At 50.4% G+C, this 24567-nt stretch overlaps 1 protein-coding gene across 5 annotated transcripts in view; it reads left to right on the top strand.

The window, feature by feature from the left end:
* Positions 1 to 9148: 9148 nt before the first annotated feature.
* The window catches only part of LOC123637794 (core histone macro-H2A.1), a 61815-nt gene continuing 46396 nt past the window's right edge, over positions 9149 to 24567 (top strand). For 3 of the 5 annotated variants that reach the window (XM_045550840.1, XM_045550838.1, XM_045550839.1), the window contains exons 1-2: positions 9247 to 9430; positions 17347 to 17551. In XM_045550840.1, coding sequence (XP_045406796.1) covers positions 17380 to 17551 — 172 coding nt within the window. In that variant the 5' untranslated portion in view covers positions 9247 to 9430; positions 17347 to 17379. Of the gene's footprint in view, positions 9431 to 9827; positions 9843 to 17346; positions 17552 to 24567 lie in introns of those variants that run through there. The other 2 variants (XM_045550836.1, XM_045550837.1) reach the window with 2 other exon arrangements.

The raw sequence follows: 24567 nt of genomic DNA, 5'->3' as shown, positions 1-24567 counted from the left end.
CACCCACACACACCCACCCTCCCCCAGACCGGGGCTGCGTAGACACGCCAATTCCCCTAACAGGCACGTCTCCGGGGTGTGGGAGAAAACCCACGCAGACATGGGGAGAACATGCAAACTCCACTCAGATGGTGGCCCAGCCGGGAATCAACTGTTTTTCTCATTAACAGTGTGAAGAAATGACATTGAATGAAATGACATTATGTGAGGACCTGCTGTGTAGCCATCTCAGTAGGTGTGAAGTGACATCTCACCGCGGTTTTGCTCAGGCGATTCTCACGCACGTTGAAGTTGTAGAACTCTGTTGTTTACAAAGGATGCAGAACATTCAACAGAGTACGACAGCGACTCGGGGTAAAGGGAAGGGGACTTTTGCTACTTTTCAAAGAGTACATTTTCTTTTCTTTTCTTTTTTTAAGCAAACACTGGTTGCTAATGCTGAGCTCAGTGGCCCGTCACGGGCACTTCACAGTCCTGAGCGAACTGGAGCGTTCGGGGGCTGCAAAGACAGGGTGTGCGTCTGCGAGGCGCACATGGGCTGGAGCCCGCGGGCGGGGCTGGCGCGGGTGACGCGGGGCTGCAGAGCCCGACAGTCCGGGCTCCGCTCTCATTAAGCTTTTGCGGGTGGAAGGGATTGAGTCCCAGCATTTCTCCAGGGTCTAATGATTTTATGAGTCGGCTTTGTGGGATAACTTTGCTGTTTTGGAAGCGCTGTAATGAGAATGCACAGTAGGAAAAGAGCCAGCCAGCTTTTTAATGAAAAGTCCTGTGAGTCGGGAGGGAGAGAAGAACTTCTCTGCCTTCCCACCAACAGTGTCTGTGCAACAGGACTCAGAGGGCAAGGCCAGGCTCTGTCCATCCAGACAGACATCAAATCAGAGGGATTTCCCTGTATTCCAGGACTTTAGCGCAGGCTGAGTAAAAATCTTTCTAGGAGCAGGGGGGTGCCCCTCAGGGCCCGACCGAGAAGCTGCTTCCCATTAGCCGTGGGTGTTCTGGGTGTCTGGGAAGGGCTGGGGGTACCCAGAGCTGACCCTTGATCCCCCTTAGAGGCTGCCCTCTCCCACATGCCAAATTCCAGCAGAAGAAACACTCGCCTTCGCTGTAATTGTGCATATGCGGCTGCACTGGGGCAATTAGCACAGCAGAGCTCTGTGGGTACGAACATTCTCACTGGGACCCGTGAGGGCCACAGCCAAGAGATCAAATAGCCCCTGTGCTCTCTGTGCAGTAGGCCTGGACTCCATCAGGGGGACACGCCCAGCCAGCCGAGAAGTAACGTCGGTGCAGACAGCAGGGCAATGAGGCAAGCCATAAAAAGGCCTAATCTCTTAAGGCAACATGAATTGTTGGCAAGAACATAAGGGGAAAGCAACGTTAGCCAAGGATCATTTTCTTCTTGTTAGAGGTGCCTGCTGACTGCTTGGAAAAACCAAAGCGGGGAAAAAATCCTGCTAACACTGGTGGGCAAAAAGATGCAATTTACAGGATGGGTTCCCCCCAGTTTTAACAGCTAAACAGTTAGTCTCATTGTAATTATTAGCGGCTACCTTTGACTGAGCACTTCTTCTGCAACAGGTATTTTACATTTAATAGCTTTCCTAATCCTCATGATCCTAAAAAAATTAGCAGTATTATCACCCTGTGTCAGTCAGGTCCAGTGCAAGAAACAAGAAGTCATTTTAGACATTTTGAGCAGAAGGGGATTTTCATATATGGAATCAAAGGCTTAAAAGATTGTGGGCAGGCTGGAGGAGCCCATGCAAGGGGGTGACAATGAGCTGTTAAATGTGAGGACACATCACATAGCCAAGACATCAGGGAGCTGCCACCAGAGCTACTGTCACAACTACTTCTCCCATCTTTGCAGCTGGTGACCATCTTCCCTGGCTGCCTCTCAACTCACCAGAGCCACACTGACCAGAAACTCAGAGGGAGGAAGAAGACCTCCCTCAGCTCTGCCTTCCAGACTTCTCACAGGAACCATCAGCCAGTGGCATTTACTTCCAGCCAGAACCCTAGCTGCAAGGGAGTCTGGGAAGCTTCCCAGGCTTCCAAGGAAGGAGGGTGGAATTGAGAATAAGAGAGCCTCAAATCTTTATGTTTCAGTTGAGTCCAGAGAGGTTACATCACTTGCTCAAGGTCATATAGTCAGCAGTAGAGCCATTACGTAAGCCCAAGTTTGCAGGACTCTGAAGCCTGGTCTTCCCCACTGCTTTCTAGAGAATTTAAGACCAAAAGCACTCTACATAGTCTAAGCATTTCTTTTAATTATAATTACACTGGGTGGTTATTACTTGATCTCAGATTAAATTGCCAGGAGATTATTTGGAATTTTTACAGAGATAGTGACGTCTCTGGCAATGATGAGAAATGAATTGTTCCAGTATTAGGGGAGAGGGGTAGAGGGGGGAGAGATGTGAGAAAATAAGTGTATTAATAATTAGTCTGGATTTAGCTACAGCGCAAACCTGTTTCCCTCCAAACCACATTCCAGGCTCCAATTTCCTGACGCCCGTCTGCAGGCAGCCCGGAGAGCTCAGTGCCGTTGCTGAGGGTTTGCATGGGAGAACAGTGTTCACGGCTAACTCCTACTGGCACGCAGGTGCCAGGCATGTGCCGGGCGTATCACGTGGGTTAGTGCATCTCATCTACACGGCTTATGAAGTAGGCAATCGTCGCCTTCAAATTTCACAGATAAGGAGATTGAGTCTCAGATGTTCAACCACCTGCTCAATGTCATACAGCCCCTCGGTGGTAAAGCCAAAGTTGGGACCAAAATCTGTCTCAGTCCATATTCTGAAATTCTTAACCCCTGGCCATGTTTATACCTCCCTGACCTTACAAGTTCTGGCAGCCTCCCACAGCACACAAAGAGCTGGATTAACCCCAAAAGACTGACCACCAGCAGGGTGGAAACTGTTTGTGGCACAGCAGTGGTGGCTGACGCCCCCACCCCCAGGCTGAGGAACTCAGTGGCGATGGCTCCCACAGGCCTGGGACCCAGACGGGGCAAGGCCATCTCTCGACATCGGTGATCCCTTCGGGGTCCAGCATGCAGCCCCACATTGCACCCCAGCCCATGAGACCTGGGGGAAGCCCTAAAACCACGGTGCTCCAGCTTGAGAAAACTTAACAGCCTGTTAACCCAACCTCCCGTTGCACAAATGGAAGAGCTGAGTTTCTAAAAGAGAAAGTAACCTGCCAAAGGCAATTCCACTGGCTGGAATGAGGGGGTGGCAGGACCCAGAACTCTTCATCTTCTCTTCTGCTTCAGTGCTAGCATTTGCTATAAAAGAGGAGGCATTATAGCCCAAATCATGTGCCAGCAACTTAGTGCTCCTTGGATCCTCCTCATTCCCAAGAGCTGCTCCACCCGCCCTTACTTACTGGCAGCTTCTGAGACAGAGGTAATGGTCTAGTTCTTGAGCTGGGTGATGGTTACCTGGCTACAGCGACTTGGTGTGGATTCAGTGAACTGGACACTTACTTTTTTTGCATTTTTCTATATTATGTCATGCTTTAATAAAAAGCTTACTAAAAATAATATTGGCTATTTAGAACTCTCCCAGGACCAGAACAATATTCCATGTTTTAACTGAAAAGTATATTCCTATAGTTTTAAGAGCCTGAAAAAACTTTATCCAGTGCTGCTGGATCGGGGTTTAAGTAGACTTAGGAGATGAAGGGGCCAAGAAGGTTGGGGGGCTCTTTGGCAGAAGCTGAGACGTTCCTTTTACTTTCCCTTCAGAAGCAGAAACACACACACACACACACACACACACACACACACACGATACCTGTGGCAAAGACTTAATAGCTCTCTACAAACTATTTTCCTCTTTCTTCCCCCTGTGTATCCAGCTAGACTACATTCCCTTGCCTCCCTTGCAGGTAGGTGCAGCCATATGACTGAATTCTGGGTAACAGAATGGCAAAGTGGGCAGAAGTGATGGATGATTATGCCAAGTCTGGCCCCAAAACACCCCAATGTACAACCCTTGATTATCTTTTCCAATCTGCTGCATAAATGGAAAGTTCTCTGAGGACCTGGAGGAGGGTGGAGCCATGAGATGGAAGGAGCCTGGATCCCCGTGACATCACATGGAAGAGAGCCACGGAAGGGTCTTGAATTTCCCAGCCTCCAAAAGTGTGAGAAATAAATTTCTGTTGTTTAAGCCACCCAGGCTGTGATATTTTCTTATGGCAGCCCAAGAAGACTGAGACAAGCAGAGAGCCTGGAAACACATCCACAAACAAGCAGTCACTTGATTGGTGGCAAAGGTCACACTACAATATGGTGGAGAAAAAATATATTTTCATGAATTGGTGTTGGAGCAATTAGGAAAAAACATGTCTTGACCCTATGTTGTATCATATTTTTGTATCCCAGATGAACTCCAAATTTAAATGAGAAAGATCAATTATTTTTATCTTTTAAAAATTATTTTTCCTTTTTTATTGTGTAATTTACACACAGTAAAGTAGACAAATCTTAAAGATTGATGACATTTTACATACACTCAGCAGGATCCTTCCTGATCCCTTCCAGTTACCCAAAATTCATTATTCTGACTCTGACAAATTTAGGTAAGTTTGACTATTTTTAAAATTGATATCTAGAGGGTCTATGTCTTTTTATCCCAGCAAGACTGTGGGAAATTCACATCAGCTCTTTCAGGTGTCGAGCTTAGTTCTGTATCCTCTCGCACCACACAGCTGCAAAGTCTGACTAATGTCTAGAAGCCTTTTGAGACTCGATGGGTTTTTGCGACATGATCTCTTCCTCTAGGATTTTGTCTCCTGAGCACCAAATTACAGAAAACTTTACTTTGCCTTTTAGAAACACTCTGCCTCAGTCCTCAGCCTCCCACGCACAGCCTGAGAACTTAGCAAGTGTCTTGTGGAAAATCTAGACATGTTTGGGGCTCTCTAGGTCTCTCATCCGTCCTATGTACCCTGTGCAGCCACCATAAGCTTTGCTGGTTCTTATTCCCCCAGCAGAGCCTCCACATGAGTTAGGTCTGAACTTCCGTCTGAGCCCACAATTAGCAAACGCCCCCAGGGAAGAAAACTGCCAGTGGTCATTAGACCATCAGTTCACTCTCTCTGCACTTTAAATTCATGTAGTTCCTGCTGCTTCCAGAACCTTTGATGTCTTTTTTAAAGTACACAGCTTTTTCTAGTCACACTAAGAGTGTTGGGTCCTACTTATCCTATCCAAAGGTTGCTGACTGATAAGAGGACAGGCAACGACTTCTTAAACAGCACACAGAATGTGTTACTCATAATGCAAAAAAAAATTAATAAATTGGACTACATTAAATTTAGGAATTTCTATTTATCAAAAAACATTATTAACCGGTAAAAGAAATCAAAGAATACCTAAATAAATGAGGATACATACTGCATTCAGGATTGAAAGACTCTACATAATAAAGATGTCCATTTCCCCAAAATTGATCTAGAAGTTTAATGCAATTCCTATCAAAATCCCAGATGGGTTTTTGCAGCTATAGGCAAGCTTATTCTAAAATTTATATGGAAAGGCGTAGGTTCTAAAATAGCTAAAACCATCTTGACAAAAAAGAACAAAGCAGGGGAACTGCTCTCCTGATATTAAGGTTTAATATACAGCTCTGGTAGTCAAGACATTGGCTGATGTTGGCAGAATAGACACACAGATCAATTGACTAGAATAGAGAACTCAGAAATAGACCTGCACCAATATGCCTGGGTTTTTGTTGTTGTTGTTGTTGCTGTTTTTTTTTTTTTTTTTTGACAAAGGTGTAAAACCAACACAATGGAGGAAGGATAGCCTTTTCAGCAAATGGTACTCATGCAAATGAATATATATGGGGAGCAGGGAAGAAAAGAAAAGGAAGAAAAAATATTGATCTAAGCCTCACACCTAATACAAAAATTAACTCAGATGGATTATGGACTTAAATGTAAGTCTATACATACAGTCCTGTGGGCTCTGGTACTGTCTCTAATGGAGAATTTGGGCCTGACTGACAAACTGTGGTTATTCAGAATTGGGTGTGTGCAGGGCTGAATTCACCATGAGGCACAGTTTTAATATCTGGTAAAATATTTGTCTTTATACCAATGCAGGGTTTGGGTTTTTTTTTTTTCATGGAGGAAGGGGCCCTGGAGACAAAAGTGCCCAAGGCTCACGGAAGTCATATGAGGTCCTATGTATGTGGTAGATGTTTGCTTGAAAGTGAATGAAACGAACCTGTCACTTCAAGGAAAATCACTCTGACTTTATGTTGTCAAAGATAAATTTGAGCTTTCAAGCAGAAATCACAATTTTGGGAAACTTGTATCTGTCACCACGAGCTTGACAACTTCCCAATACTTGAAAACCTTCAGATGAGATAAGTGGTGATATTAATAGATGTGATTTTCTGATGTTGTACAATGAAATGTGTTTGCATTTGGAAGATCTGTATAACTCAGGGAACCAATATTTTCCAAATGGCCAATGTATGATTTTATCAAACCATGAATGGCTAAGGGACCCATTCAAGATGTAAGATAGACCAATGGATTTTAATGACACTGAGTTAAAAGTTTATTGATTTCATATTCTATATTGCAATTAACATTTAACTGCTTCTTGAGTTTTGGTATAGTATCAAAGAGGAACATCTGTAATTATCTGAAAAGCCTGTCAAAATCCTCTGTTCTTTCCCAAATACATATCTGCATAAAACTAGATTTTCTTCATATATTTCAAACAAAACAACATATAGCAACTGAATATAGGAGACATGCGGCTCTAGCTCTCTTCTGTTATACCAGACATTAAAGAGGTGTGCAAAATTGTAAAACAACGCCACTCTTCCACTAATTGTTTTGTTTAATTAGTATTTTAACATTTTATCATTTTATTGTAATATTTTATTAAAATATATTTTAATAATTATAACTAATTGTGATATTATTGTGTTTAATATAATTATATCACATAATTATTAAAGCATGATTATTCATAAATACATTTTTATGTTAACATACACCTTGTTTATATGTTAACATTTTTTAATAAATAAATATTTACTTTTTTCTCAGTTTTAATTTCCAGTAAAACAAATATTGACAGATGTAACCCACAAAAGGTCTTCAGAGTCCTCAATAATTTTTAAGAGGGCCAAGGGGTTAAATCCAAGCTGTCATTGTAGAATAACTACCTGGTGAAATGCTCATAAAGGATGACTAAGTCTAAAAAGCATGGGGCGAGCAGTACATGGAGCAGGAACTCTGTGTTTAACATTAAGTAGATATAGATGTGAAGGCTGGAAGAGGAGCAGTCATTCCCTCCTAGCAATGTGCTTAGGGTAATCTTCATGTTTTTAGCCTTTTCATTTTCCAATTTTCCACGGTAAGCATGCCTTTATTTTGCAATTGGAAAAAAAAAATGTTAAAAAGAAAGACGAGGAGCTGGTGTACCTCCCTGAGCCTGGCTGGGGGAGGGGGCAAGCCACTGGAGTGGAGGAACAGGGCACACAAAGTGCAGGAGAGAGAGAGGAGAGAGAGAAGGTGGAGACTTCTGGAGGGAGGTGGGGACAGGGCTGCTGCACTGAACAGCTCCAGGGGACAATATTCCTAGTGTGTTCTAGGAGAATGGTACACTGTGGAGGGAAGTGCAGGTGGGGGTGGCACCAAGATCAGCTTTTGGAGGAGTGTAGGCTCTAACCTCACCTGGTGCTCTCTGCAGAACTTAGAGTGCTTGCCTGGGGACCCGGGGCTGGACAGACCAATAAAGGTGTGTGTGTGTGTGTGTGTGTGTGTGTCTGCACTTTCCCGGACACCCATGCCCTGAGGAATCCTCGCACATCCTTAATGCTTTGTTTTGGGGACCCATCATTTCTTAAGCTTCATCTCCTGCTACTTTCCCCTTCACCCCTCCACTCCAACCTCACACTTACAGTGTCTTGACTATTTGGGACATGCTTTTGCCTCAGGGCCTTTGCACTTGCTGTTCCTCATGCTTGGAACACTCCTTCCCCAGATATTCACGTGGCTTGCTCCGTGAATTTCTTCAGGTCTTTGCTTAAATGTTACCTTCTGCAGGTGGCCTTCTCTAAAATTTGAAACCTCACTCCTATTGCCCTTCCTGGCCTTATTTCCCCCCACAGCATTTAGACCATCTGACACAACATCGTTCTTTGCCCAGTAAACTGCAAACTCCAGGAGGGCCGAGATTCTGCCTGTCGTGTAGACTGCTTCACATCCGGCACCCAAATTGGTGCATGGCACAAAGTATGTCCTCAGCACTTAATTGAATAAACGAATGCATGGATGGCACACTGCTCTGCAGACTTTGAAAGTAAAGTGCAAAGCGCCCAGCACGCTGAGGCGGCAGCGTTGGGTCCGCTTCTATCCAGCGCAGCCTCAGGGCTGGGGCGAGTCTTTAATCGCGTCCCTAATCCCCAGTAGCAGGGCAAACTTCACTTTAACCCCGAGGGATGTCTATTATTATTCAAATTCAGTGCCCAGCTGGGTGGAGAGGTGGCCTCGGCTCCACACCGGAGGGACGGGAGGAGAGGGAAGGTCCCCGCTTAAGCACCCGGGGCAGGGCACTGACGCCTTCAGGCGACAAACCAATTGAGGACTATAAGGATGGCCTTATAGTCGAGGCGACCCCCTCTTCTTACTGCTTGTCTGAAGTTTTTTTAAAAAAATGTGTGTGCTGATAAAGAAGCGCTGTTCACACGCTGGGAATCCCAGCGCGGGTCCAGGAGCGGACGGGCGGCAGCTCCCGCGCAGCGCAGGCCGGGCCGGGCCGGGGGTTCCGCCCGCGCAGGAGCCGGCGGGGCCGGGGGCGGCGGCCGGGCCCGGGCAGACGAGGCTGGGGGAGGCTCCCGCCTCAGGGCAGCGGGGGCTCCGGCGCGGGAGAGACAAGTGGTCGCCAGTAACGGCAGCCGTGCCCCCGTCACCGGGTCACTGGCAAGTCACTCGGCCCGAGGCGGCGAAAGTCCAGCGCCCACTCGAGACGCCGGGCCGGCGCGCGCCCTGGCGAGGCGCCTCTCAGGGGACCTCATCCCCGTCAGGGACTTCGCCGCGGGCGCTCCCCGGGATCGCGGTCGGACCCCGGCGCGGGGACCGGGCGGCCGGCGGCGGGCGGCGCGCGGGGCCGGGGTCAAGGCCGGGGCGCCGGCGGCGCGGGGAGGGGCGGCCGGACGCGGGGCCGGCAGGGGATGTGACGAGCGCGCGCGGTGCATTGTGGGAGCCCCGGGCCGCGGCGACGGGTCCCAGTTCTCTCGGCCGCGGAGCCCGGCGCAGGGGGCGAGCGCGGGGCGCGCGGGCGGGAAGCGAGGAGGCGGGCGGGCCAGCGAGGAGCGCGGAGAGGAAAGGCGCGAGCGGCCGAGAGGGCTCCGGCCGAGACACCTTGCCGCCGCCGCCGCCGCCGAGCCGCCCCGTAAGTGCCTCGCGGGCCCCCTCGCCGCGCGCCCGGTCCCCGCCGCTCGGGTCCCGCCGCGGCGCCTGCCCGGGAGCGGCCGGGCCTGGCGCGCACCGGGCGGCGCCCTCGGCTGGGCTCGGGCCGCCGGGCTCCGCGCGGCCACGCCGGGGCCTTGCGCGCGCACGGCGCCCTCCGGGCCCTGCCCGGCCGCGCGGGCTTCCCTCTGGTTTTGTTCTAAAAGCAAACCCGGAAACCAACTTCTCTGGGAAGCGCATCCTTTGCCCGCGCCTGGCGCTTTTGTGGGAAGGAGGCAGCGCGGGCCCCTCCCCGGCCACCCTGCCCCGGGCCGAGGACGCAGGAGGCCCCGCGGCGCCGGCCGGCCGGCCTGGGCCCGGGCGCCCGGGAGCCGTTGTCTGCGGAGTTGCACTTGGTGAGGCGCCCGCCGGCCCGCGAGTTGCCGGCCGGGCACAATAAGTCGGGCCCCAGGGAGCCGAGGTTGGGGCGTCTGGCTCGGTACCTGCTGGGAGGGCAGGGCGGGGGTGGGGGCCCTCGCGGGGCTGAAGCCAGGCTGGGGGCGGGGGTGTCCTGCGAGGGGCTGGAGAGGGGCCGCGGAGCCCCCGCTGCTCCCGATTGTCTCGCTGTTGGCCTTTTGTTTGCTTTGTGGTTGGAAGGGTTTTTGTTTTTTGTTTTTTGTTTTTTTAAGGTAACTCCGGAAGGCTGTAGGCTCCCTGGGTGGAAAAGGCCAGCAGGGAAGAGACTCGCTGGGGGTGGGGTGGAGTGGGGAGGTGAGTGCACGGGATGCTGCTGGCCGTGTCACCTGGCAACAGGTGTGCAACATGGTGCTCCCAACCCCCACTCCTGCAGGGACCACAGAGCGCTCAAAGAACTGGTCAGTCGATTGCTTGAAAGATTGTTTTAGACAAGATGTTAGGAAAAATGTTTCTGAGTTTGAAAGTGAGACTTCTGTACATAAAGCTGAAACAAACCTTGAATTCGACGGTTACAATTACCATAAACTCCTTGTAAGATTTTAATGATCCAATAAACACCATATAAGAATAGACAATTGGACGGCCATTCTTGTTAGCTTCCTTGTTTTTTTTTCCACTTTTGTGGTTTGAGGTTTTACTCTTAAAGGTGGGGGGAGGGAGGTGCTTTGTTCCAAGGCTCCCTGCTCCAGGGAGTTGGAAATTTTTGAACAGCCCTAGAACTGGTTGGGAGACTCTAGTTGTAAATTAGGTGGAATCCACCTACTGCAGGCACCTTTAGTGTACTAGCCTGTTCCCAGAGATGTTCTTAACTCCAAAATGGACACCTCATGCCCGCAACTGGAATCAATACCCCGTGTACACAATCAACCAGAGTTGGGCAGCAGCATCTCAATCTTGCACAAGAGACTCTGATGAGGACGAATATGTTTTTAAACTTATTTTTTTCTTAAACATGACAACAGCAAAACTCTTAAGACTTCAGATTCTTCCCCACTTTAGTTTTATAAGGAGAGAGGGAAATCTCTTCAGTCTGTTCTTCTGTTTTCATCTGTTACCACTGTTAATGCCGATTCCTAGGTAAGGCATGGGGGGACATGTGAGTAGAAATTGTGAAAATTCAGGTAAGGATAGCTCACATTCTATCAAACTTTGAGAATTGTCTGGAACTTCACATGTGACATGCTAATACACAGCCATGTCACTGGCTTGGTTTTTACCAAATGGGCCAGGGCCAGGGAGTGGCATATCTCAGTCTGCTGTTTCTTCTGGTCCCGGAGAGAATAGAACTTGGGGTGAGCCCCTTGTTCCTTCCCCATTGAGAGGCTCAGAGTATGTTATTCTGGGACCTGCCTCTAATACCTGCAGAGCTAATGCTGCCCTAAGTCACCGAAAGGGGATTTATTTATTTATTTTTTTAAAAAAGCATAGACTGAAAATCTCAAGCTAAAAAACCCAACCAAAGTCTACGGTGTTCATCAGAATTTCGGCAGCCTCTGGTTCTTATTTGAGTGTCCCCAAGGATTTGTGACAGGATTTTCAGAGCCCCATTCCTGGAACACGGGCTGGGAAGGGACATGGGTGAGTGAGGCCTTTCCACATTCTGTAGGTTTAGGGGTCCACTGGGCCCTGCCTCAGCTCAGCTCTTCTGAGCGAGCCTGAGTGGTTCAGCTCTTCATTCCGAAGAGTTGTGTAGCTTGTTTGCTTGGATCAGCCCTGCCAAGTCAGTGCCTTATAGTCTTGCCATAGATACTTCCTGACAGTCAGCTCTGGTTCAGGTACTGGGGACACAGCCATGATTAAGAAATGCCCAGTCCCTGCCCTAGGGAAGCTGACATTAGGAGGACAAGAGAGGCAAGTGGCAATTACGAGGTCAGTGCAGGAGGCCACAGTAACCCCCAGCAGAGATAGTAACCTGGCCAAGAGCAGAACCTTATTGGCATGGAAAAGTTAAATAGTAGTTGGCTAGGCAAAGGGGCAGATGGGGACAAGTGTTTGAGGCCTGGGGAACTGCATGTACAGATCTCAGAGGAAAAGAACCGCGGTCCTGTGGGGTATTGCCAGAGGCTCAGATGGCCAGGTCCCAGGGGGAATCAGGTGAGGCTGCATCACAAAGGGACAAATCACAGAGGACCCTGATCAGAACCACACCGTATCCTAAGGGTAGTGAGAGCCACTGAAAGGTTCTGAGCAGGAGAGACACACGATCAGTGTTGTTTTATTCTTATTGGAAAGGCTACCTCTACTCAACAGATAATGAGTGGCTTCTAGATGCTAAGCCTGTCCGCTGAAACTCACCTTTAACTTCTGATGGCTTTCCACTGGAGTGGTTATCTTACACTTTGGCACAACGTTTAAAAGAGAGGAAGTATGTAGGAAAGTTTCCCTGTGAAGCGGGCAGTGACTTGCTGTTACCGTGCAATGCTGGTTCCTTCAGTGCTGCTCAGGAAGCGTACCACGGAGGGAGTCTGCAGGGAAGACGCTTCAGTCCCAGACTGCCTTCCCGAAAACTGTTCCCTGCTTGTGGTTAATGACACTTGTGTTTGGGTTTTGCCCCCCCCCCCCCCAAACCCCGCCATTAAAAACCTAACACATGAGTGAGATACATCTGCTGAAACAAAATGCATGGTTTAGGACTGATTTGCTATCTCAGTTTGTCTCTTCTGTTTGCAATCCTCTGGTTCCCTGAGGGGAGGGTGAACCATAGATTCTTTAATCGTCTGGCTCACTTTATGGTGTAGTGTTTTATGAATGGAGAGAAATGTTTTTCTGATTGGCTAGAGTACAAGAACATGTCTCTCTTCCAAGCCAATCAGAGTGCAGCTTGTGAACCCCAGCCCAGCTCTGTGAGCAGTGGTTGTACAGTATATCCGCATGCCTCTGGGGACATGACAGCAGTGACACCGTTAATCATTTGGTATGGTAGGAGCAAACGGAAGAGAACGCCGTAAACAGGATTAGTGTTCTGCCCTTCAAACTTAAATGTCTCAGGTTTGCCTTCATGACTGGAGTTGATGGGAAGGTGACAAATGCATGTGGCTATGTGGGCATGTATCCAGCGGCAGGGAGCGGATGGGGCAGTCCTCCCTCATCAACGGTATTTTGAACACTGGTAGCTCAGATTTCCTGGTCCTCATGGGCTAGAGATAGGGCTGTCTAGCAGCTCCCCAGCAGTTCTAATCGATACTTCATTCGGGATCAATATGCAATATTCATTGCTTAGATAATAAAAGACTTCATGATTGACCGTCCCAGTGGTTTCATGAGTACCCTGATTGTTTGAAGTTTTCCTCTGCCATAGCTTGAACAGGGGTCAGTCTCTTACAGGCGTGAAGAAGGTAAGTATTTTCCTCTGGCCTACATTACTGAGCCAGAGGCCAGAGGAGAGGTGTTGTAGCCATAGAATTGTCACAGAGTTATAAGGCCTCTGTGTGACCCATGCTCAGCAATCAGGGCGGTTGGAGTGTTCACTTCTTGGGGATTCCCAAGGTGGCTCCACAAGTTGGGAGAAAGGGCTGGAAATTGCATTTGCAGAATACTTCACATAAGATTGAGGAAAGTAATTGAATATGTTAGAGAATAGGGGCTGACTGAGGGAGATCATAAGGCTTCTTCACCTGGACCCCAGGGACCGCAGCAGACAGGTCCACTGAAGGAACTGGGAGAGACTCAGCCTGGTGGGGCTCTGGTTGCTGGAAGTAGGCAGAGAGGGGTTGGAAGTCAGCTGGGCCTCGTGCAGAGGGCTAGAGTCTGGGCACGGGGCTGCCCCAAACTAGACTGTGACTGGGGGACAGAAGGCACAGCTGCAGCCAGAGTGCAGAGGTGGGAGCTCCTTGATGGATCTGCATTGCCAGAGACGCGTTGGGACCGCTGGGTAGGATCACTCCAGATAGAGGGCTGGAGAGGTGTTCCAGACTGAGCAAGCTGCAGGTGCTAAGGGTGCAGGTGGGAGTGAAGGTGGTTTGCAGGGCAGTGAGCAGCCTGTTAGGGTGCCTGCTGGGCGTGGGGCCTCTGCAGCACTTGCATTTTTCCTAGCAGCAGGCAGCGTGCTGTTCTCACACCGCCGTAGTCACGGGCACTTCACAGGCAGTCTTCTGTTGGGTCCTGTGCTATGAGAACGGATTGCACTGTCCCAGTCATGTCTTGATTGTTGAGGGGCCCGTGGACAGAGACTTCGCTTCTCACCCAAGCCTGGCTCATCTTTCTAACAGCTCCTCTTCAACAGTTTGTCTTTGGGTAAGCTTTGAGGTTCTGCAAACAAGGTGAATGTTTATCGTGAATGACTCAGTGGAAGGAGCTGCGGAGATGAAGACCACAGACATCCCTTCAGGATCAGCCACGGAATCTTCGTTTTCTAGGCTGATAACAGCCCAGAGGGTGGCCAAGCTAGTGTGCAGTGAGGAATGGATGCGGGGTTGCCTGAAGACCTGTCACTGTCCCCAGAGCATATGGGGCCCTCAGGATGGGTGAGGCTCCCTGGTTTATGGAAGGAAGGACACGTCTTTGTCAGTTTGACCAGATCGGTAGCTATTCTCCTGTGACCAACTTCAGTGCCCCGCAGAGAAGCTGGGCGCTTAAGAAGCTGCTTTGCCTGTGACACAAGACCGTCTGTCCCTCAGGTCAGGCTGGATGCAGGGCGTGGGTCAGACAGGGCCCAGCAGGCTTTGGCTGGTCACTCAGACACTGGCTTCAGGGTCAGCTTTCAAATTGGTTTGTCATGTGGCAGAGACTGACTGTTTCCTCTTTTCTTCTGAGCAAATAGCTGGAGTACGCTTCCCAGCCTCTGTTGCGATTAGATGTGGCCTTGTGAGCCAGTTCTAGTTGATGGCTCATCGTCAGAAGCGCTGTGCTCCACTCTCAGGCCTGGCCCCTTGAAAGCTTTGTGTGTTCTCCATGGTCTTCTCCTTCCATGGCAACCTGGGAGTCAGGCATGGAAGATGTCAGAGTCACAGGATGGGGGGAGCCTGGACCCATGAATCACTGCATGGATGAGAAGCACCAGACCGTCACGGAAACCCATTTTGGAGTTTTCAGGAGTGAGAAATAAGTCGTAGGGACTTATCTGTTACCGCAGCTAGCAGCGCCTTCTCAGTGTAAACGTCCCAGATGTGTTCTGTGAGAGGGTGACCTTTTCTCACCTTATGCATATCGTCGTCATTTTTGTGAACTCTGAGCACTCGCTCAGTGAGTGAGTATCAGGCCTGTTACACACATCTTTGATCCAATTCTGCCACCAATCCTTTGAGGTCCTTTGTGTCATCATCTCCATGTGACAGATGAGAAAATAGGTTCAGAGGGGTTAAATCACTTGCCCAAGGACACACAGCCAGAAAGTGGCAGAGCCGTGACTAGGATCAGGTGAGTCTGACTTTGGCCTTCGAGTCACCAATCGTGATGCCCAGTTGCCACTTGCCTCTCAGCTGCTCTCCCCCACTGGTGCTTGGCCGGAGCTGCCCGCTCACCTCCACGGACCTCTGAAGAGCAGGCTGGGCCTGGCCCACTTACGGGCTTGTCTGGAAATTTCGCAGCTACGAGGTGATTTTCCAAAGGATGTTTCAGAAACCAGCACACATCGTTGGATGTCATGAGGCTGCGTGGCTTTGTCAGAATTCGTTCATAGCTGCGGCTGCCGCTGGGGAACTATAGTTACAAGTGCAGACAGAACACGGGGAGGGGTAAAGAATAGAATCTCGGCAAGAAAGCCCCCTCCGTGGGCACACAGACCTGCGACCGCTGTGTTGGAGAGGAGCCTGGCTCACCGAGAGGAGAAGGCGTTCCGCCAGCAGATGGTGGTGGAGGACCCGTGGTGTTTTAGACCTTTCCTGGGACATGGGGACCGGGGATGAGTTCGCTGCAGTGCCTGGCGCCGAGTAGCGCATGGTTAGGCTGAGCTGGAGAGACAGGCACGCAGACATGTGCCGGGATACACGCTCTGGGAACACAGCAGCGAACATTTCCAGGCTGTAGTCAGGTTCAAGAAGCCTCCGTGGCAGAGAGGGCATGTGAGTGTCAGTTCAGCAGGTCGACGAGAGGACAGAGGGCATTCCAGGCAGGAGAGACAGCATGTCCAAAGATGTCCTTGACACAGCATGGCAGGCTCAGGAGGTCAGGCTGGCCTGAGGCATCTGAGCCCAGGCAGGGGTGGCAGGAGGCAGTGCTGCAGAAGTCGAAGGATGATGTTTATGGCTGGCGCGGGAGCTCAGGCGGATGGGGAACCATCAGAGTAGACAGAGGGGCCTCTGGTGTCTGCGGAGAAGGACTGGTGCTGGGAGACCAGGTGAGAACCAAGGCAGGGAGGGTGAGGAGAAGCGAAGAGGTTGGGGAGGTTCTGCAGGTGGGTTCAGCAGAGCGTGGCTGATGCTTGGGTGCCGTGGGGTAAGCAGGAAAGTGGGGGCCAGGCCGACTCCTGCGTGGGTAGCTGGTGCATGGTGTTGCTGCTGATGGGGCAGAGGCTTTTACCTGCCTCCAGCATCTCTCCGGAGTGGGGCTTCAGCCGCCGTCACTCCACTGGGCATGGCAGCACAGCGGCTGTGAGGCAGATGACCTGAAATGCTCTTGAGGTCATGGAGATGTTAGGTGTGGACCATGGCATGTCCCCCAGATGTGTCCAGTATAGGGTTAAACGTCAGAACAACAAGAACTCCCAGCCCTGTGGTCTCCACCAGTCGCAGAGGCATGGACTGCTGGAGCTGGAGGGGCCCGTGCCATGGAGCCTGACCTCAGTTTACCAGTAAATGGGAGATCGACCCTTTCGGTTCAGTGTCTGAGCATCCATGTTCCATAGGAAGATTTCTAGGGTTCTCCAGAACATGCTGGGGCCCCTCACATCCCCTCTCCCAGCACCCTGCCCTGACCCTTTGAAGTGCTCCTCACGATTATCATTTAAATGATTTATTGTCCACGTCTACCTGGCATGGTTCCCGAAGTGAATACATGAATGAACGGAATGCTTTCTGTAAACATTCGAGACCTTGCTGAGTGGCACTACGCTGGGAATACAGTCAGGGGCCGCCCTCCTGCTGCCCACAGTCCCACGGGAGAGATGGGCACCTGCGTGTCGTTGCTGGGGGGTGCGGTTCCTGGTGACCAGGGCAGGGAGCAGCAGATCCCAGCACTCGGAAGGGTGGGCAGAGGGCAAGCGTGAGGGATAGAGGGGGCCCTGGCAAAAGGGAACAGCCACTGCAAAGGCAGGGAGGAAAGCTGAAGGGCATTTGGGGAGAGCCTCATGGGGCTTCCTGTGTCCAAGTTTAGACCACGGGTGGCCCAAAGCGAAGCTGGACAGGTGTGCCAAGCCTAGATTTCTAGGGCATTGCGTGGCAGGCTAAGAGTCCTGGTTTTGTCTTGGGCATCGTGGCAGCCGTGGAAAGCCGGCAGGACCTGTGCCTTCGAGGGGACCAGAGTGCACCTGGAAAGGGATCCTGACTGGCGTTCCTCTTGCCTTCGCAGTGTGCTTACTGATCCGCCTCCAGGGCCACCGCCATGTCGAGCCGCGGTGGGAAGAAGAAGTCCACCAAGACCTCCCGCTCTGCCAAGGCAGGAGTCATCTTCCCCGTGGGGCGGATGCTGCGGTACATCAAGAAAGGCCACCCCAAGTACAGGATTGGAGTGGGGGCCCCTGTGTACATGGCTGCGGTCCTGGAATACCTGACAGGTGAGTGTGCCAAGTTAACCCACACGCCACTGGCTCAGATGCAGCAGTCCTGATAGCTTTTCAACAACCGTTTTTGTTTCTTTAATTTTGAAACATTTAAAACCTACCTAAAAGTTGCAAGAATAGTGCAGCGAACATTTTCACCCAGGTTCACCAGTTGGCCCCATTTGCTTTCTCTGCCCTCACCCTGCATGTGTGTGTGCATGCATGCACATACATATGGGTGTTTCTGTGTTTGTTTTGGGCTGTTATATATTATACAGTCCATTTTGAAATTTCCTCAATTGTTCCTATAATGTCCTTTCTAATTTTGTCTGGTTTTCTTTCCCAATCCAGGATCCATGATTTCAGGATCACACATTGTATGTGACGGTCAGGTTTTATGAGTCTTATTTGATCTTGACAATTCTCCAGCTTTTTAAAAACATTTTTCATGACACTGACATTTTTGAAGAGTTCAGGCCAGTTATTTTGCAGAATGTCCTTCATTCTGGGCTGGATTTCGGATTAGATTCAGTGACACATGTTGTCAGGAGGATCACATCAGGAACGCCGAGTGTGCTGTGAGTTTGCCCTGTCCCTGGTGATGTCTTCCAGTTATGGTGGCATTTGCTGGATTCTGCACATCCCGTGTCACAGTCTTTCACCCAGTGGCTTCAGCAGCCCTTGACGGTTTTAACTGAATCTGTTACCACTGTGGTGGTCGTGAAATGGTTTTTTCCATTTCCTTCATCTTTGCGTTTCTCAGTTGCATTCCTCTGTAAGGAAGAGCCTTCCCTCCTTTTTATTTCTGTGCTATCACTCTTGTTCCGTGGATTTTTGTTAATTTAGTGAGTTATACCTCTCTTTATGTCATTTGTAATTTTAATGCTCACATTATCTCAAATTTGACCTTTAAGCTGGTCCTCTTGCCATGTCGCCCTCGATTTCTGTACATTCCTTTGCTTTCTAACACAATCAGATGTTCCAGCCTCACCCTGGACTTCCCTTGCCCCAGTCTTGGAATCTGCTATCCCTCAAAGGGGTCCTTGGTTCTTTCCGCAGACAGAGTCTTATCTGTGGCTCCACAGCAACCGTGGGCAGCCAGCTGGGCAGGGGTGGGTGTGACCCCCATTTTTAGTGATGAGAAACCCAGGCCTCAGCAATTGAGGACTTGTCTGGGGTTACACACAACCTGAGGGGCCACATCCTGCTGTCCTGGGAGCTGCAGTGCTTCTACCACATACTGCTGAGATGTGGTCAGGTGGGTCTGCAGGCATCAGAAGGGGGTACCCTGATTCTGGCAGCCACCTCCCCTACTGCCAGAAAGGGGAGATGGGCAAGGCAGATGCCTCTGCCGGCGTGATACAGCCAGGCAGCTGAAGGGCTGGATCTCTTCCTGCTCTCCCAGGCCTCTCAGTTAGGCAAGGCGAGGGGTTCTGCCATAGCGAACATGTTCATCAGGGAGGTAAAGCTTTTCTGTTCTGCTGAAAGCATTTAGGCATGAAAAGTAATTGTGCTAGATTTATGAGATGTTTGCCCATATTTTGGGACTTTTGACTTTCTGCTTGGCAGAGACTTGTATAGGTGGCATGCCTGGTAGTGTGAGCTGAGCAGGAGTCTTCTCACTGTGTATTAATAGATGAGAAAACAGGCCCAGAATTTAGGTGACATACCCAGGAAAGCTATGTATAGCATTGGCAATCAGCGAGGGAGACCAGGGGAGAAGTCCCTAGATAGGAAGCAGAGGACATTCTTGTTTTTGCCTCACAGTTGCCATGCTGTGTGACCTAGAGTGAGTCACTGAACTTCTCTGGGCCCCAATTTCCTTACAACTCATATGGAGACAACTGTTCCTACCCCGGCAGCTACAGGCTGCTGTGAGAGCCAACGGGGAAATGCTCGAGCATAATGGCAAAGCTGCTGTGCTGTGCAAACCCAGCAGCCCGTGTTCCCTGGCTCCCAAATGCCGTGATGGCGCGTGCTGGGGTGTTCACAGACACAGTCGTTAGACAAAGTGCAGCATCAGTTTCCTGCTTCCATCTGGCTTCCTCCTTTGTGGGCAGGTGTGAGTGGGGAATGCGGTTGCTCCACCATATCTCAGGCAGCTACTGCCTGTGCCACACACAAGATCTGTACGTGGCCCTCGTCTGTGCCTGGCTAGCTCTGAACCTGAGCCCAAGTGCTCATGAGGTCGAGGTTAGACGTCCATTCTCATGGGGGGTGGGGGCCTTGACTCAGTTGTGCTCACATCTGTCATCCCTGTCCCCGGCTGTCACGATCACAAGGGGGTGGGACTGGTCAGGGCAGCCCATCGCTGTTGCTGGGAAAGAAGCTGAGAGCGAATCCCCGCTCTAGCATCAGCTACGTCAGCTCTTGTGTACTCAAGAACGATACATATTTTTGAGTTTTGTAAGGTCTTCCCAGCAGGGCTATAGTTAGCTGAGTCTGATCCGTTTCCTCTGCCGGCCTGCAGCACTGAGTCATGGGCACAACCATGCCTGTCTCCAACATGAATCCTGGCCTGAGTGACCCAGGAGAATGTCCTGAGTGGTTAGTGCTGTGCCAGTCACTGCTGTGGTCACTGTGTCCTGTTTCCTGATGGTAGAGGAGGACTCTGGGGCCACAGCCGGTGAGAACACCTCCCTGTCCCACCTCGGAGCAGTGTTGCCAACCCACGCTGGCCACTCTTGGGAGTGCCACATGGGGGCCCATTAGAAACAGCCGGGCCAGGCCGCCTGCTCAGACCCCAGGGGAGAGCTGGGAGGGGTCTGGGTGCTCAGGGGTTGCTAAGGGGACTGCTGAGCTGTGGGGCCCACCTAGGAGCAGGTGCTTCTGACGCAGGGAGCTGGCATCTCCTGGGTGACCAGCCCTGGGGCCTATGTGGGGTCCACTGTGTTCCAGAGCTGGCAGTTAAGCCTTGGTGCCGAGCCGCCATTTCTCACTTGTGGCCGCAGGCAGGTCATTCACTTGTCCATGCTGCGGTCTTCTCACCTGTACACTGAGGGTCACGGTGACTGTCTCGCAGGGTTGTTACGAGGCTGAAGTGAGAGCACAAGTGTGAAGGGCTTGTTCCAGGCTTGCACGCGTAAGTGCCCAAATGTTAACTGTTAACATTAGGGTTAAAGTGCAGAGAGGAAGGACGTCCCCAGTAATCCTGTTCTGGCTGCTGAGGGGACTGAGGGTTGCCATTTCCCGTAGGGACGTTGGTGGGGGCTGCTGCCGCCACTCATGCCTGTTTTCCTTTCAGCTGGTCCAGCGCCGTTGGGCCTCCCAGGCATCTGCAGAATGTCTTGGCGGCTTCAGGCCTGTGCCCCCTGGCTTGTTTCAAGTGGCTGCTTGACCCTCCTCCTAAAGCCGCATCACCCCAACACCTCAGGATGCCCTGTTGCCAGATTGTTCTGTCAGTGTCAAAGGCTCCTTCCCTTGCATCCTGAGCTCCTGGCACATTGGTGGAAACCATGAAGGATTTTCCAGGTTAGCCAGGAGCTGAGTGTGCCGAGCCCTGGGCCTGTGTCAGGCCAGAGCTGAGGCCGGACCAGCCCTAGAGTGTGTACACCCGCAGCAGCCCTGCGGGCCACGGCCATCAGAGCCCCGTTACCCCACGTCCCGTGAAGAGCACGTTCCCAGGGTGGGGGAACACACAAGCGCTCCTTAGGGTCTGCTCAAGCCTGGAGGCATGTGGGGAAGAGGTTGTGGCCCATGTCTTGCTGTGAAACTTGAAGCTGCCTCTGTTTTTCTTCTCGGGTGCAGAGCCTAATCATTTGCTGAACTTAAAAGGAAAAGGCAGCCTCTGGAACAAGCTTGTTTCTGGTGACCGGATAATTCTTTCCCCAAATCTCTGTGTATCCAGCTCTGGAGCCCTGCCGGACTCTTCCCAGAGCTCTTCCCAAGGAATGTGGTACTGTCTGCTTGTCTGTGCAGTGCCCCGGATTGTCTGGGCCCTACTCTGTTCTCCTGCCCCTGGCCCTTGACCTTGTAGCTTAGGGGATTATAGTAGTCTCACCTTGGAGTTACTATAAGGATTGATTGTGCATCTAAAGCATTTAGCTGGCATTCATAGTAAATAATGAATGGCAGATAAAAAATAAGTGTTATCATGGGGGAAATTGAGGCAGGCAGGAGCAGCCTCTTTCCAGCCGTCATCTCCCCTGCCCCCCTGCCAAGTACTGGGGTACCTTTTGACTTTAGTTCAGTTTGGAAATCCTCTGTGGAGCCTCTTGCCTGAGACGAGCAGAGTGTTGACAGTGCTGGGTGTAGGAACTGTGACATGCAGAACATGTGACATGGCTTTTGCCCACTGGAATCTCCAGTGATGTTGGAGATGCACAAGCCCACAGAGCGGGAAGGGACACGGCAGAACTGAGGAGTAAGTTAGCAGTACCTGAGGCCCACAGAGCGGGGTACGTGGGAAATGTATGGAGGAGCAAAGAGCAAACCTAACAGTGATTTGATGGCTTTAAATTGTGGAGCCACAGTGCTCAAACTGTATTCAGCAGAACCTAGTTCAGTGACGTTTAAGTGGTTTTCTATCAAAACACAGGGTTCTGTGGCTGAAATTGGGGGATTATTAAATTCAAATCCCCTCTTTTGAGATGAATATGTGAATAGCTTTAATTAGTTCATCAGTAAAGGAAGTTATTTTAGTTTGGGAACCACCAAGTTAATCAGTTTTCTTTGCTGCAGGACTTTTCAGAGCCTTTGACATATTGGTATCACCATGAATCCCCAAGGAAAGGAAATGTGATAGGTAGTGGTTCCCAAACTTCTGTCACAAAAACCTTTCAGGGCACACCCGTATAAATACTTTGCATGATACAGTTTAGAGGACACTGTTGTAGGTTAAGCCCTATGAGAAATGACATTATGATTAAGTGAAGAAACAAAATAAAAAGTCACCTTAAAGTGTGAACTCAGGTCTGGTTTATCACGGCATTGATGCACGAAGCCGACTAAAATAGGTAAGAAGACCAAGGTCTTCCTCCTCCATGCAGGGCCTAACACGTAGAGGTACTTGTAAGTTGAGTCACTGCTGCCCTCACCTGAGGGGTCCACACGCCCCTGTGCTGGACCCTGAGATTCAAGACAAGAGTTGCTGCCCTCACGGAGCTCGCCATGGGAGGAAGTACCTTTGCTCTTCAGCCCAGGCCCGGAGAGAGCAGGCCTGGCTCCTTCGTGATGATATCTTTTTTCTTTTTTTTTAATACAAAAACCCTGTTATGATCACATACCTTATTCTACCAACTTACCTTCTAGTGATGTAAGCCTGTTTGCAAAGCTCAAATCCGTGTGCAGATCCTGACATTAAGGAGGATGGAAAGCACTGACTTCCAGCTCTTGAGATGGAATTACTGACACCTTTGTAATAAGCATAGACCCTCCCGAGGCGACCAGTGATTTGGATAGCTAAACTCTGGTCCGTTTAAAAACTTAGTGTCATAGTATTGTATTTCCACCTGTTGCAGGACAAGACTATGGCTAGAAGCCAGAATATTTTTTTCTGTCTTGCTTGGGTCTCATATACGAAATGATGAAGACATCTGGATATTCCCAATTCCTTGCTCCTTTTCCACTAGCCCAAGCTCTGTTTCTCCCCGTCCCCCATGTTTCAGGCCTCAGTCTTCCCTCTCGTGTCTCTTGTCAATGACCAGAGCCTCCATACTCCTGTAATGGGCACCCGGCATCCTCTGACAGCAGACACTCCAGTGTGAAGCTGCCTGCAGGTACTTGGCTGATCCTTGTGGCGTTCACAGAGCCAGCTTCTGACCTGGCAAGAAGCAGGTCCCGTGGGTGATCTTATGGCCACTTTATAGACTGGATGAGGCACAGCCTTTGGCCTGACTGCATCCTACGATAAAATCCCAAGGAAAAGGGTTAGAAATAAACCTTGCCACCTGGTTTTGGCTAACAAAATGATTGTGCTCATCCCAAGTTTCAGCCTGTTTGGCTTCCGATCTCTGACTCAGGTCAGATGTTGCATCCCTCTTCGGTGTTAGTTGTGAGGTCGCGATCCGTCCCTGCCCCCGTCTCCTGGAAGCGAAGTAGAGAGAACCCTCTCCTGTCAACTGCACATCCTGTTACGCAGATGCTCGTTTTAGCCAGCAGCCTCCGTGCTTGGCGTTTCTGATACGGGAAGGACAGAATCCTACCAGCTTGGGAGATCGGGAGGGGCAGAGCCTGCGGTTGGCCCTGTCGCTTACCTGGAAAACGAGCCCCACGCCTCTTACCCCCTTTCCTGTCTGGGACACCCAGGTGTGTACTGGACGCACACGGCTAAAAATAGAGCAGGAAGAGGACAGTCAGGCTCAGCTCTTTGGTGCTCCCAGGCCCTCAGCGCTCCTGCATTCTTGCTGCTCTGCACGACCCCTCAGACTAACTGGCACTTCAGGCCAGGACGCAGCTCATGCTTGCCAGCACCTTCTTGGGCATGCATGCTGCTTGGGGCAGCTTACTGTGTTCTGCAAAGCCCTTCTCCAGCCTTATTGCCCTTAAATTAAAAAACAAAAAACAAACAAACAGGAGAGGGAAGACTAAGAATTTTAAGGAGCCAGGGGTTATAAGTAGGAAAAAAACACTCAAACTGAAACTCCAGGGTACTGGGTACCCAGGGTCTGCAGACTGTATTTAAATGCATGTGCCTTTTTATGTGAGTAATTTATGTTTGAAAATTTAAGAAGCTAAAACTCATTCATAATCCCACTACCTAGAGATAGCAGCTGGCACTGAGTGCATTTTGTGTATATGTGAAAGACAGATTTTAATTTATTTGTTTTTATTAACATATGCTATTGATGATCTTCCTTGATAGCCAATCACAGAAAATCACCACTACACATAACCTTACAAGGCACGTCTTACAAATTGTGCAGGAATTAAGGAGGTGCTCCTCACGCACTACATTCTCAATCCTCCTTCCATCTTCTGGGGGAATAGACGATTCCATGGTGGATAAACATTCAAGGAGCACTTGAAAAAGAATCAGTCCAGCACGTGTGGCTGTGACATTTCCCTGATGACGTGATGTCACGTGGCCGGCA

The sequence above is a fragment of the Lemur catta genome, chromosome 5 (assembly GCF_020740605.2).
Source record: "Lemur catta isolate mLemCat1 chromosome 5, mLemCat1.pri, whole genome shotgun sequence".
Lineage (NCBI taxonomy): Eukaryota > Metazoa > Chordata > Mammalia > Primates > Lemuridae > Lemur > Lemur catta.
This window is presented reverse-complemented; position numbering and strand designations above follow the sequence as displayed.